Below are 15169 nucleotides of genomic sequence, written 5' to 3'. Positions count from 1 at the left end.
GTTGCTAGAAACCTAAAAGGGGGAGTGGAGGAGAAACAATTGTGCTGACAAGGAAGCTGAGAAAGAGGTGGGGGCAGGGGGGAAAGGTGCTCCAGCTTGGGGAAGCATATTCGCAGAGTGAAGACAACAGATGCCAAACATTAAAGGAGGAGGAGGAGGAGGAGGAGGCGGTGACCAAGGGCCAGAGCCAGTGTCTACTAGAAAGTCTAAGATCTAAGTGCTTAAAGGGATTGCAGCAAGTTCTGCTATCAGCACCAACAAGGATATGCTTGCTCATTTCTGGGCCAATCAAGATCTTGGCTAAGATACACCAGAGTCTAATGGTTGGCCCAAGTGCTCATCACTCTAAGAATCAAGGCTGGTGGTACCAACATCACACTGCGAGGAGAATGGCATCCTGACAAGTGCGACGCAAAGCAATCTACCACCAAGAGCCAAGATAGAAGTGCTGGGGCACTCTAATACCAAAAGACTGAGTGATATTTGTTTACCACCAGTTTGCAGAGCATAAGGGCGAAAGGGAAGAACTGGTGGATTACAGTCCTCCAGAAGGCCAGATCTACTTGAATTATTTTGAGTTTCCTAGTATATTGATTCAGTTCGACCTGATCCCATAGCTTTTGTGTTGTTTAATAAAGACCTTAAGACCTTGGCTTTAAGTTGTCTGTGGATTCCTTCGTGATGACAAATGTGACTGCATCCCAATCCAATGAAAAGGTCTATCCCAATGGAGAAAAAGGCTGCACAATTTTTCCATGTGGCCTTTCTTCCGAAAAGAAACATTCTGGATAGCTGTGACAGTAGCTGAACACTACATAAGATGTTTTAGAAGTCATAAAAAGTTATTTGTCGATAGATTTTCAGAATAGAAGATTCAAGAAGCTAGAATCTGGTGGAGAAAATGAAACTCATGAAAGTCTGGAACACTGCCAAGCCACAATACGCAGTTGAGTCCTAGGCCAAGTAAAAGAAATGTACATTCCCTTCTCTGCTTAGCTAATCCCTCTCCCGAGCAAGGTAAGGACCATTTCCACTGACCGTTTCCATTTCAGGCATCTCAGGGGGAAGAAGAGCAGCTTCCTCCACCACAAATTGCTCATCCTCATCGTCGTCCTCTTTCTGTTTATCAACAATCACACTGGGGACCAGTTTTCCACTGCTGACCCTAAGGAGAAAGGACAGAAAATCAAAGATGTAGATTCAGAATGATAGTTCAGATTGCAGAATTCAAATCAATCTTGTTTAAAAGAAACTGCTATTTAAGTGTTCAGATACATGTAAAAGGACGTCAACTGCAGCCGGTGTGAGGGAGAAAGCAGCTATCTGGGACTAATTAATGTGCCCCAGGTTATCAGATAGCTTGATTTAATTGTTAATTGAGCTGCAGGGGAGGAACGGGAGAGTTAGTCACTGCTGGTATTAAGCAGGGGACCAGGCGAAAGAGGAAGTGAAGAGTACAGCACAGAGAATGTATTTATTTATATTTATGAAGTGCTCACACAGCCCATGGGCATTGAGGCACTGTTACAAGATTGCGTCTTAGTTGCATAACACAGATGGGCATTTGGGTTACATTGGCCCGTTACAGCATATATTATTTACATTTCATTAAGTTGTCTCAGTTGCCCTTCATTGGTAGGCGTGGGTGGCTGCCCCATAACAATATGCGGGATTGGTTACATTGCTTGAATACGTGTGTGTACATTGTTTGAAGGACGTTTGGAAACGTAGGGAAGGCAGCAGGGTTACATTGAGCTGCCGTCATATCAAATACAGTTTGTTAAGTTTGTGGAATCCGAGTCTCTCAAGGATAGTGAGGCCTATCAGTGTGTGTAAGGTTTCAGACAAACAGTCTGGTTTTGATGGCCTTGCGGAAGGTGAGATGAGAGGGTTCACGCCTGATGGAGTGAGGCAGTGAATTCCAGTGTCTAGAGGCAATGAAAAGGATGCTAGCGCCCCCGCCTCTTGCCCGTTTAATTCTTGGGACCGGAAGTAGGTTGGCATATGGTGTTCTGGTGGGTCTTGCAATTGGAGGTAGGATGACTCTGTTGGATAGGTAGGAAGGAGCAGTGTGGTGGATGCAGCCAGTGTGCTTGTTGTCTGGTTGCAGAGATATGTTCTCTTTTGGAGGGTGTTATTCTGAATGGTTTCCAGTTGTCCAGGTTTTTAGCTGAGGTCCCTGCGTTGAGTACATTACGGTAATCTAGCCTGGAGTCTATAATGGCTCACGCGATTGACATTTGGCGGTGGATATGAATGGTCTGGTGGCATTGAGCAGTTTGGCATAGTAGACTGCAGAAGTCGTGATTGTGCTCACTTGTCTGGCCATGGTAAGGTTGGTATTTAAGTATACACCGAGGGTTTTGACTGAGTGGGAGACAGGGATGGAGATGTTGTCGATAGTGAATTATCAGTATTTCGCATCAAGGATGATGTTTGAGTTAGTGGGGCAAGCAAAAGTAATTCAATCTTGTCCCCATTCAGGCATAGCCAATTTTCGGCCATCCATGTGTGGATGGTGGCGTAAATGGAGTTGAGGGTTTTAGAGTCGGTCTCATAGTTGCCTGAGAGAGGGATGAGGACTTCAGTATCGTCGGCATAAATGGTGTACATAATGCTGAGCAAGTCTAGAAGTTTGAAGAGGGAGATAGTAAAAATATTATACAGAGTGGGCGATGGGCATGATCCTTGCGGCACTCCAAAGAGGATGGTGTCTGGATTTGCAGCTGCTAGGTCTGAAAAGGCACGCATGGCTCTTCCTTCCAGGAATGAGGCCATCCAGGTGATAGCTTTTGGAGCGAAGAGGGCTGAGGATGAGAGATGTTGACAAAGTAGGTTGTGATCCATGGGTGGGTGATTGGGTAGCATTGGTGGGGAGTGGGTTAAGTTGATTAGCTCTGATTCTGTTCTGCAGCGTGTCCAACTTGGGAAGCATAGCTGCTTGTATGTCCGCGCACCATTCTTCATCTTTTAGAATGGCTTGAGAGGGAGTGGGGGGGGGGGCCGGGAGCTTCTATCTCTCTGAAGATGGAGAAGATTTCTTTACAGTTAGACTTGGCATTATTTATTCTGGTACTGAATGAATTAGCTTTGGTAAGGACAATAACTTTGTTATATGCATTCGAGAGTTTGTTGAACTCAAGTTTGTCTAGGGCAAGTTGGCTGGATTGCCATTTTGATAGGGCTGCGTGCTTTTCGGTCCATAGGGCTGAGAGTTCAGGAGTAAACCAAGTGTTGGCGTGTTTAGTGCGTTTAGCTTTGCGGGCTGTTAGGGGGGGGCAATGGCGTCAATAGCTTCGGTTACAATGGTATTGAGAGGGAGAGAGAGAGAGAGGGAGAGAGAGAGAGATAGAGCCAAAGCCTCAGGATCTTTGTAGGACGATGCCTCAAGGGCAGAGACCTTGAAATAGGGTGCTAACTTTTCCTTGGTGAGAAGGCATGCACTTCTCGTGGTGGCAGAGGGGATAGGTATGATGGTGGTTTTTTGAGTCTTTGGTGTGTAGAATGTGAGGAGGATATGGTGGTGGTCTGTCCATAGGAGAGGGAGGTTGGTTGTGAGGTCAGCAACACAGCTGTGGTGGGCTATTCAGTCAATAATGCGGCCCTTGTTGTGAGTGGGGATGGTGATGGAGTGTGAGAAGCCCAGAGTTTCTAATGCTTAAGCCACGTTTTTGGCTGGGGTGTCTTTGGAGTCGTGGAGACCTAGGTTGAGAGCACCTGCCTTGGAGGATGTTTTCAGGTTGTCTGAGACAAGGCATGTGATGGAGGAGTGGAAGTCAGCTAGGGGTGTGCAACGTGATGGTGCAGTTGTGTGAGGTGGTGATTTTCAGGGAAAGGAGATCGGAGTTAGAATGGTCAATTTTGTCAGATGGCAATAGACTTTAGCAATGAGCGCGACTCCGCCTCCTTTAGGAGGGTGGTCCTGACTAAATATGGTGTCGACTGGGTCTGAATCTGTAATGTAAAGTAACTTTTCCATACATTGTACCAAAAGATGAATACTAAGGCATAAATACAGGTTTTGTGCTGCTTTGATAAATTATTCAGCACTTGGACGATGCTACACCATTTCAATTTGCACAGGAATATTGTTGGACTAAAAAACAGTCAAAAACACATACTTAGATAAGCAGATCCACATTTGTGTTACTATTGTTCTAGGAAGGTAGGAGCGGTTTCCCAATTGCATGCACACAGATTTGTTGAGTAACCTTTGGCATGCACAGGCAATCAGTTATATAACACTTCTCATACATGGATAAGTCAAAGTTGCCTCACATTACTCAAAAAGGCAGTCAAGCTACCTATGTCCAATTCCACGAAAAAAGCTAGGGAAAAAGCATAAGCTTCAACAGAGGTGCAATCACAAATCAATGACAATTCACCATAAATTTCCTGAAGTTTGCATTGTGAGGAGGTTCTGCCTGCTAAGTTCCAAGAAACATGCAGGAGAATAAAAAGCAACTCTCAAAGGAACAAGCGGTTTAAAAAAAAAAAGGCTAGTCAGATCAAAAAGTATACACTCCTGGGATTATGGCATTCGCTTTTAAGATCCACAATGCCCAGCAGGCATTCTTTAGAATTCACAACAGATGCAGCATGACTTTTCCTTAGATATAAAACACATGCAGCATGCATTCTTTGTTGGGACCCACGATACAAACACATTAAATGTTTCACCGTTACAAATATCCGACACATGCAGAATTTGCTCCTCTTCAAGATAAGTGACATGTAGAACATATTACTCTTTAAGATATGCTACACATGTAGCACATGTTCCCCTTGAAAAGTAGCAACATTTGCAATATGCATCCCCGTTTTAGTTATGCGAGATGTGCAATATGGATTCTCCTTCAAGATATGCAGTAACTAGTCCCACTGAAGAGCCTCAACCCCTACAGTACTCTTCTCTTGAAGATGTGCGACACATGCTATTCACATTTCCATTTGTCATAAGTGATATGTGCAATACACTTTCTGCTTTAATGTACAGTATGTAGCCTACACAATCTGTACATGCACTTATTTAAAATGCATAATTTGAAAGCGGGGTTAATGGATTTTGAGGTCTACCAATGAAAACCCATGCACGACAAGCTGGGTATGCTTTTGTTTTGATTCACAAGCAAATAATATGTTAAGTGTCAGAACTTTGTTAAGGCACGAAACCATGTATACCATACAGGACCACATAAAAACTGGGGATTTATTCAAAAAGAACCTCTGACCTTTCCAATGCGAGAAAAGGAAATTTTATTCCTACAAATCGACAAAAATGTTGGAAGGGAAGAAAGAAATTAGAGCGTTAAGGCTCATCCAAATTATTCTTGTTTTGAAAGTGAACATGTACCAAAACAAGTTGTTTGGTATTGCAACTTAATGGCTTTCTATATGTAGTTGAATGTTCTACTCTTGTAGAACAATTTTATGAAATCTGTCAGGCATGCATAAAAAAAAAAAACCTTTGATTCATTTGTTGAGAGTGGGGAGTGGGTCTTTTCCATACATATAGCTGCCTGAGAAGGGAACCAGATACCAAAGCGTTTTGCCCGCTTGCCAGTTTAGGCTGGCACCCAGACCCCTTCCGATTCAGAGCATGTGAAGAATATTTGGAAAGATGTTCCAACATTGACTACTTTCAAGAAGCAAATTTCCACATCAAATCGCCCATCCGGTTACCTTTCTGGGGGGGAAATCTCAGCACTGCCCTGGCGTTTGACTCGAGGGGGTGCCGGCCTGGCACTGTTTGGCCTTGGTATTCTCCTAAATTACAAAGGAGAAAAGTTTGTCATTTACACAGTAGGATCACAAAAAATACATCAGATGGGGAACGGAGCATTCATCGAGGAGACACAGCTAGCTAGTCCCTCTCCGAAAACCCACGTTCTTGTGGGATAACCTGTGATCTCAATAAAGCAATCCAAAATGCACCTCGTCTCCCTGATATAGTGGTACTGACATCTGATTAAAAGATCAGGCAACAAACAAAGATATCTGTGATTAATGAACGTCGTTGCAAGATGCCCCTTTTTAATGATGTTCATTTATAAAGCGCAAAGTTTAGATTCTTCTTTTTTCATTATTTATTTATAAAGTTTCACAAGTAGATAAACGATAAATCAATCAGAACAAATAATACAGCACAGCAAAAATATACAGAACAGCAGATTCTAAGCGTTTCAAATTCAGTAAACTTGCTCGGTTCCCTCTACCAAGAGTCACCTGAATCATGTTATAAACATGACATAGCCATTACTCAGTTTCTATGTGAAAATGTCCCCTAGGAAAAACTCTCAAGCTAGGTGATTATTTCCCTGACACAACTAAAAGCCTTCCCCCACACATTCTAGGATGAGTATTATCAACTATTCTAACTCCAGTGCTTGAATATTTGGGGAAAGTGCTCGATTTTCGTGGGAGTGCAAATCTGGGGGAATGTCACCCCTGGAGACATTTTCCCAGGTGACATGATCACTGGATACCGTTAATGATTTATTCTGGGAAAACTATGCGAGAGTTTGCATGTTTCAATATCACAGGTGAGCAATTTTTAAAAGGTTTAAGATTGAAATGCTGGAGAACCTTTGTTTTAGGCAACAGCTTACTTCTATGTGTTGCGAACATAACTCGCAGCAGTACCAATCTAAGAAGAGTAAGGATACAGGGAATACATTCATTTTCAGAGTTTGCTAATTGAAATGTTCTTGATTAGCAAAAAAACAGTTGATAATAATTGTGTACTAATATTTCTAATGTTACCTGAAGTTATTTGTACCCAAGACATAAAATGAGCAACAATACAGCATCTTTGTATACCTCTGTAATAAGACATTAATGAGATGTGTTTCTGTAAAATGTAAAAGTTAGCTGCATGAATGGACACAAATAAATAGATATAATAAAAAGGCTCTGTACAGCTAGGTGCAGTGGGTGTTGCATAGGGTAAGGTTGTGTATACTGTAAGCTTGCCTCATCATGTGCTGTGTAGGGAGAGGTTCAGAACGTTCAAAAATCAAAATGTTCACAACTTTAAACAAATGTCCTAGCTGGAGACAAAGTATATATTATGGTGCTAGGGTGTTCACTTGTTAATATGGTGCACCTTCCCCCACAACATAACACTTAACTGACAAATTGGAGACAATGTAGTGGTTTACAAAAGGAATACTGTATTGACGCATTATGTAACAACTTAAATGGAATTGCAGAAATAAAGTTAATATGTACTTGTCTTTGCCAAACAGAATATAGGAAACTTAATAAAGAACAATCCTGATTACTTCTGCTTTGCAATTATTTGAGAAATAAAAATGAATTTTTCTTGACTAGCACTCCCAAATAGGCACTTTTAAGAGCAAAGGAGAGGATTACTCTTGCACTCTCTCCATTAGCTCTTTTGAACTTGCAGGGTGAGGTGAATTTCATTGAACAGGGCAATTTAAATTGTCAGCTGTGCTACACAAGTGTCATTTAATTAGCAAACCTACATCATTACATAGAAAATTTCTATGTGGCACTGCTTATGTTATGCCTTGTGACGCATAGTTCCAAATTGAACTTTAGACGAGCCATCCACATCATTTCAGGAATGTTTGAAGAACTGATGTACCGATTTCCTGGTAGTAGACCTGCACATCTTTAGAGGAAAACATTGCCCCATAATGACACAGTAGCAAGCTATTTCACTGTTCACCCTATTAGGCTAAGCCTTCTTGACTTTATAGCAAGTCACTCTGTTGCACAATCCACCTGCTTATACATTGAGTGAGAATGGAATTCCCATTGCAACCAAAATAGAATTCAAACAAATGCTCTCACAGTCTAAATAAATTACTAACACATTAGCATCCAAAGTGTGATGCCCCCCCTTGCCAAGAGCTGAAGGATTGTCAAAATGTAAAACAACCTTAGATAGTTAAAACAGGTGAGTCATTCGAATAATATTCTTCTGAAGAAAAACAGAAAGTGTCCGACAGACCCTTTTTACTGATGCTTTGCCACAATAAAAGCTAGTTTTAAAGAGAGAAGGATAATTACGAAGTTACTGGTGGGTTCCTAATAATAGACCACATATTTTAAAGGGAACATTGTATAATACTCAAAACACCAGCTAGACTGAAAGCTAATCTTCAAACCTTCTAACACAAGCCTGAAAGAGGAAATTAGAAGTCAAAGAACTCTGAAAAGAATTTGCAGCAGATCTTGAAGAATCTTTCAAAAACAACCTAAATTGAGAGGACATTTAGTATGGCTAATGCCAGAAGTAGAGAAAACTGAACATCATCTGCAAGAGAAGCACTTAATGAACAAATCCCCTTATCTGCACACCAGGTGGAACAACTCTCAATTAAAAACATATTAAATTCTAGTTAACAAAGCTTTGGAATCTCTAGATAGCTCCATTTGCACTCTCAAGTAAGTCCTTCAATGGGAAGGCCTCTAAAGTAAATTGAGTGATGCTGGAAACAGAAAAAAAAGACTGCTTTGATTGGGACTGAAAGTAGATCATTGCAAGTGGGAAGACTGAACATTATTTGTATCCCAATATGGTTGGCAAACATTGTGGACTTTAGAATCACTGCGGCCTTGGAGTTTTTAATGTACTCATTCCCCCAAATTAGCAGATGACGACGTTAAACTCAGAAAGGTACACTATCATCTGATTAAGTCCATTCCACAGAGGCCCACATAGGCACACTGAACAAGAACATTATCACAGGAGGTAAGCAATAGTGATTCAATTGTTGACTGTGGTACTGGGAGAGCAGAGTACTAAACCTGATTTTCTTAGTATCTTGTGCAAATCACTGTGTACCTTAGGTGGCTGGTCTGCCGAAAGCGAGTACTTGGAAACCAGCTACTCCCAATATTAAGTCCGACAGAAACTCACAAATACATGTTCTGCTGCAAAAGAATCTACAAGGACAGTTCCTCAACTTGCAGAACTGGTTTGGAGTCCCATAATGTTGGAAAACATTGACTGGCCTATATCCTACTCAGGACCAGGCCTACCCATGCCGCTGTCATGCCACATGCTCGCTCTCCCCCATCACCACTGGAAAAGTGGGAAAAAGACCAGGGACAAAACAAACAGATAAGTGATATACAGTAGAATCACAAACGTAACATTTACCTAGGTGGGGGAATACATTTCCATCTTCTACCAGCAAATCTCCAACATCCACATTATGATGGTTCCCAAACTCCTTCACAAATTCGACACCTCACACCCACAAATCTCCAATCACCTCCCCATGCTTCTCAATCTATTCCAATGAATCCACACACCCTCCAAATAAATCCCCCAACCTGCTCCCCTTGGGTGTACTAACCACCTTAAATACCTTTTCCCCTTCTAGCTCCTTGTTTCCCCCCCCCCCCCCACACCATGTTCTGCTCCTCTGGTCTCCTCCTCCCTCGACACCTCTTCCCCCTTCTACTCACTCCCTCCAAATGCCATCCTTCCTCTGCTCCAACAACCAACATTCCGACTAGGGCTGTGGGTCTTTTTATAGTGTCTTGGCCCCTCCCATTGGGCTGGCTCTTACACCTGGTGTTTATGTGGATGACTAAGCTATGATTGGCCAGACTCTGTTGACTCCCCCTTGGGAGTGCCTAGTTAGACAGGGGCTATAAGAGGAGGGTCATATTGGATTCGACTGTTCCGTCCTCGTTCATACTGTCTCTTTGCAAGTTGCAGTTTCTAACACTAAGCTGAATAGGTAAGTGCATCTGGGGTGATGAGGAACCAGAGGAACAGATAACCCACCACCCCCGTTCTTTGCAGTGAAGTTCGGCAACTGGTGGCCCTGACATGGAAATTGAAATTCATTGTTTTCTCTGGCCACTGGTCCATGGGCTTGGCAATGGGTCAGTGGAGCCTGTGCAGCTTAAAGATACTTGCTCAAGTCCGAAGAGCTGCTACTATAGCATTCCGGAATTCAAATGTGTTTGCTCCAAATTTAAAGAGGGCTAATTCCATGAGGAGATTGTGTCATGTACCTTATGGTTACAAAAGTGAGCAGGCTGTATAGCGTTGTCCCAAGGGATTCTCAGGATAAAGCCTACAGATTCACCATGCTACAGCAGAGAGGTTTTCCCTGCCTGTAAAACCAACGCACTGCCGGCACCTACTGTTGAGCAAGGGACCTTCTCACACTGCACAGCCAAGTTATTTGCTCCGACTCCCCCAAATTCCCAAATCATTTGGGTTTAAGACAAGGGTTAAGATAATTTACCTCCCTGTTTCTCAATGTATAATTTTGTTAAACTACTTCTTAACCTCAACTCTCATGCTTGGTGCAAAGATGACAGTCGACAGTGAACCCGACTATTCTAACAGTTTAAGGTAGTAGAATGTCTCTTTAAAGATTCAAACACCGGGAAGGCAACTATAAGGGTGCAGAAGTAAGACTCTAGCACAAAGGCGATTATGGTTCGTATAAACATTTGTTCAAGTGAGAAAAGGAAAAGATAACCCCAACTTGCCCTAGCTCCAAGAGGTATTTCCCTGCCTCAACTAAGGTCAGTCAGGATGTCAAAAGCAAGAGTTCACAGTCCAATGTCAGAATCCTAGCTCTGCCCCTCACACTCGTATGTTAAAATAAATGAAAAAGAAGGATGTCTGCCTAGTCCGGAGGAACGGCTCCCTTTCCCCTGGACAAAATGGCAGTTCTTAGTTTTTCTTTTTTTAATCTCTATTTTACTTTTGAACAAATCATCAAAGCATTACACAAATAATATACAGACGCAAGGCATAACAAATACCTATTCCTACGACAGACTCCCCCCTTACAATATTACTACGTTTACTGTATCAACACTCTAATTCCGACATCACCCATTAAGTTCATATAAGGGCCCCCACAATTCCCCATATATTTCCTCCCTATGTTGTCTACAAAACATTTATTTCTCAAAGCCTGAAAGAACTTGCACATCACCAAGCCAGTCTTCCACAAGTGGCTTTTTCCTCGTTTTCGTCACTTTTAGTATTTGTTTAGCTGCAATTAAGAGAACTTTGTTAATCCAACATGATGTTGCAAAATCAATATCTCATCCCCTTTTCGGTGACTGTAGAATCACTGCCGATTAATTCCATGGGAATGTAATGTTCCAAATGATGTCAATCCTATCCAACACATCATTCCAAAAATCCATTACCCTAACACAGCATGAGCAGCAATGTACCTTTCTCTTTCTGACAACCCCAACATTTTTCACTTTCAATTATCCCAACACATTAATTCGCACTGGAGTCCAGTAAAGGCGCCCCAATATTCTTTGATGAATAGAACGCAAATTCAAATCAGTCTTTGCCCTAAAATGAACTTTCCAAAGATGCTCCCACTCCCTTAGAGAGATATCCCTGCGCATCTCCTCAGACCAGGCCTGCCTTAACTTCTCCCATGAGACCATCAGATGACTCTCCATTGGCATAAACTTTAAAAAGCTTGATACCTTCTGCAACATTACAGCAATTAAGTTACATATCTCGGGTTTCCACATCAGCGGCTCATCTAACATCTGTTGCCTTCAGATATCAAGATCTCCATAACTTTATATCTTCCAAGCTCCCTCCTATTCAGGCCGTACTTTTCCATCAAACACTCCGAGTACCATTTCCCCATCACACCAGATGTCCCCCAGTTAACAATATACCTCTATTGATCCAACTCCTCCAATTCAACATTTTATTATCGATCTGCAACCCCAGGTTATGCCAAATTGATGCATCTTTGTACATGAACAATCCTTGTCCACTACCCAATATCAATGATGTCACTGTATATTTTGTGACAATTGATTGTAAGTTTGATGCTTGTTTGGGTAATTTCCCCAAAGAGTATACACTCCCTACATGATATGGTTCCAACCTTCGCCTTTCTATTTGCGCCCACAATGGTACTCAGCGCCTTTTCACATCAAAGTAGCTAATCGATTTCTTTAACAAAAACCCTCTGCAGTAGTTCTCAAGTATAGGATTCCCAAATCCCCAATCCTGGACACTCCGAACCATGATATATCGAGGTATTCTAGACTTTTTCCCCACATCCCACAAAAATTCCTGAAATACTTTGTCTATACGACCAAGGATTTTTTTTCGTAAACCGTAAAGGGAGCGTCTGTATGATATATAAAAGCTTTGGAAGATGGCCACCGGGTGCAGAGCACCGTGATCGATGCTCTCCTGACCCCCGGGACCTCCTCAACGAATTTGGTGCGGTGAAGCCCTCCCCAGGTGCCAAAAACACAGTATATGAAGCCCCCAGTGGTGGGGGCCAAAATCCCCACCCCGCTGCAGAAAAACAGACCCCCCCCAGAGGTCAAACAGCAGCCGACAACAGAGAGGAGCCTATTCTGAAAGTGGCGCCGAACCTGCACTGCGAGGCATGGGACTGTGCCAGAGCCAGAACTACCCGCAACTGAAGTGAGAGGGAGAGGGCGGCAGAGAAGGTAGCTGCACTAGCAAGCAGCACTGTCCCGGGTCCTGAGAGGCAAGGAGGGCTCACCATAGGTGGGCCAGAGAATGCAGACTGGAGATGGAGTCCACCCCAGAGCCCAGACCGCCTCTGAATGCAGCGTGAGGGAGAGAGCGGCACCAAAGGACCAGCACCGGCAAGTAGCACAGGGTCAGGCAGCCCTGAGTGAAAGTGCGGGAGATGACCCACCTAGCCGGTGGGGCTTCCTGAGCTGCCTGGTGAGGAAAAGGAACGAGAGCAGAATCTAATGGGACCCGACTGAGGTCCGGGGGTGAGCTGGGGCCGGCCCCTGGACGGAGAAGACACCTGCGCTCCCAAGTGAAGAGGCAGAGCTCGCAGTGGGATCTGGGGGAGGCCCGGGGACGTGCCATGCCCGGCTCCGGTGCGGAGCGTTATGGAGGAGGGACCCCCAGGATGGGCAGAGAACAGCTTGGAGAGGGAGCGCAGAGCGGAAAAGACCTCCCCTCTCCTAGGAGGGCCCCCGGTGAAGCGCCAGAAACAGACACAATCCGGACAGGATTAGGAGGTAAGGAGCAAGTGGAGGAACCTCCAGCCACACGGCTCGGCTAGCCTGAGAGTGAATAGGAAGAGGTGATCCCCCCCCCCCCGTATGAGAGGAGAGGTGAAGAGGGTGCCACATGGGCAAGAAAGGAAAACGCTGGACTACCAACAGGCTGGGGGCAGGTGAAGAGCCCCCATCCTCCACTGCAAGGTCTGGGTGAGGAGGGGGCAGCTCCAGTAAGGAGGAGACACAGAAGGGGCCCCACCCTGCATAAGACTCCACAGCAAATACAGAGGGGTGGTCAGACCACTGTGGTCCCAGTGGGAGGGGAGGAGTTGAGGGGTGCTCCCACAGCTATGCAGGGGGAAGCACACAAGAACAACCCCCGTCCCGGGCAGCAATCACTCCAAACCTCTACAGCAAGGATGGAAGACCAGGGGGAGACATAAGCTGACTCCCCTTGAGACAACTGAGTGGTGGGGTCCGGGACGAGGACAACCCCAGTCCAGGAAAGATGTCCAAGTCTAGAGGGAAGGACCAGCCCCAGAAGTTGTAGGGCAAAGAGATGTCCTCCCCCACCGAGGGACTTGCTAGACTAGGAGCAGGGAAATCGGGGGTGGGGGGGGCTCTCTGGAGAGGGAGGGGACAGACTAACCAGTTACCCACTCCAGATTGAAACCATTTTTCACAGAGTTCGCCGAGAAGATCACCAGATGTCCATGATGAGGGAAGACCTCACCTCCGCTCTCCAAGAAATAAAGCAGGACATTAATAAGGTGGAGGAGCAAGTCGATACAAACGAAAGGGCAGGGCCAGCCAAGAGCTCACCGAGGATGTTAGGAGGACCGAGATCTGGGTGGAGAAGTTGGCATCAGCTACCCACAACCTAGAGAATGGGTCCAGAAGATCAAACATTTGTGTAAAACATGTCCCCAAAGAAGTATTGGACAAGGACCTGGAGGTGATGATGAAAGGTGTATTCAAAGACCTTCTGGATGCAGAAGAGACACAGGAAGTGGGGATAGACAGGATACATAGAGTGGGCCCGCAGAGGAGGGAACCCGGGGCTCGCCCTAGGGACGTATTGGCAGCCTTACAGCACTACAAAACTAAGGAGGATATACTTCAACAGGCCAGGAAGACCAAACAAATATCCTATAACGGGTCAGATCTGCTACTTTTCCAGGATCTGGCCCAGACGACCTTGCTGAAAAGAAGGAATATGGCCCCGATCACCCAGGCTCTCAGACAGAAAGATACCCACTACAGGTGGACATTTCCGATTGGCCTTGTATTTGAATGGCAGGGTAGACAACACAAGATAACCACAACGGAGGGAGCGAAGATTCTGGAGATAGAGGACAAAAATCAGGAGCCAAGGTCACCAAATCTAAAGGAACAACGGCAATGCAAACGCTGGGAGTGGTCAATGGTAGTTAAACTAAGAAAGAGCAAGAAGGGGGAATAGCACCCCCACCTGAAGGGTCCTGCAAAAGAAGGGGGTGAGAAGCAGAGGCTAGTTAACCCCCGAACAGAGTGGGGATTCAAAGGGGTATAGAGGGGTGTGTTCTCTATATAGCAGAGTGGAAGCACAGGGCACCCCAGCCAAGATTCTCTATTCGGAAGCTATGGGCGAGCAAACAAGGCTTACGCTCTCAGGAGGTGATACAGGCTGGTTCTTAAGTACAGTGTAGTCCCCAAGCACCCTCAAATGAATGTCCACACACTATGTTAGTGAAAACACAGTTATTTATATAAATAGGCTCAAGTTATGTACACAATCACAATAACACACTTTGTGCTCAAGTTAATCTAAAATGGTAAATATACACAGTTTCTATGTAGTACCACAATTACTCTTTGATTCTATTAAAATGCATCAACTGTACTTAGTTCAAATGTCATACAAATCAGTTAATAAAGTGAACCACCAATAGACGTAGGAGGAAAGCAGGATGGTTAAAACAATAGGCAGAATAATGGGCCCCTACCACTAGGCACAGTTCTGTATGAAGCCCCCCCCCCTTTCCGGGCAACCTGTAAATAAAGATATAAAACAAGCTCAGTCCATATATTGTCTATTAGAGTCTTATTCCCTTCTATGAAGTTTCTATCACCCCAACGTACCTGGAATAGCAGATTTCTTTGATGGGTCGTCGACAGATCCTTCTTGAGTGACCCC

The 15169-nt window shown here is 44.3% G+C and overlaps 1 protein-coding gene across 4 annotated transcripts in view; it reads right to left on the bottom strand.

The window, feature by feature from the left end:
- TRAF3IP1 (TRAF3 interacting protein 1) overlaps positions 1 to 15169 on the bottom strand; it is a 1297461-nt gene that overhangs the window by 234244 nt on the left and 1048048 nt on the right. For all 4 annotated transcript variants that reach the window (XM_069616014.1, XM_069616012.1, XM_069616015.1 and 1 more), the window contains 2 exons: positions 5683 to 5766; positions 1039 to 1165 (listed from right to left, as the gene is read on the bottom strand). In XM_069616014.1, coding sequence (XP_069472115.1) covers positions 1039 to 1165; positions 5683 to 5766 — 211 coding nt within the window. The remainder of the gene's footprint in view (positions 1 to 1038; positions 1166 to 5682; positions 5767 to 15169) is intronic.

The sequence above is a fragment of the Ambystoma mexicanum genome, chromosome 9 (genome assembly GCF_040938575.1).
Source record: "Ambystoma mexicanum isolate Mex_15411 chromosome 9, UKY_AmexF1_1, whole genome shotgun sequence".
In the NCBI taxonomy this organism is placed as follows: domain Eukaryota; kingdom Metazoa; phylum Chordata; class Amphibia; order Caudata; family Ambystomatidae; genus Ambystoma; species Ambystoma mexicanum.
This window is presented reverse-complemented; position numbering and strand designations above follow the sequence as displayed.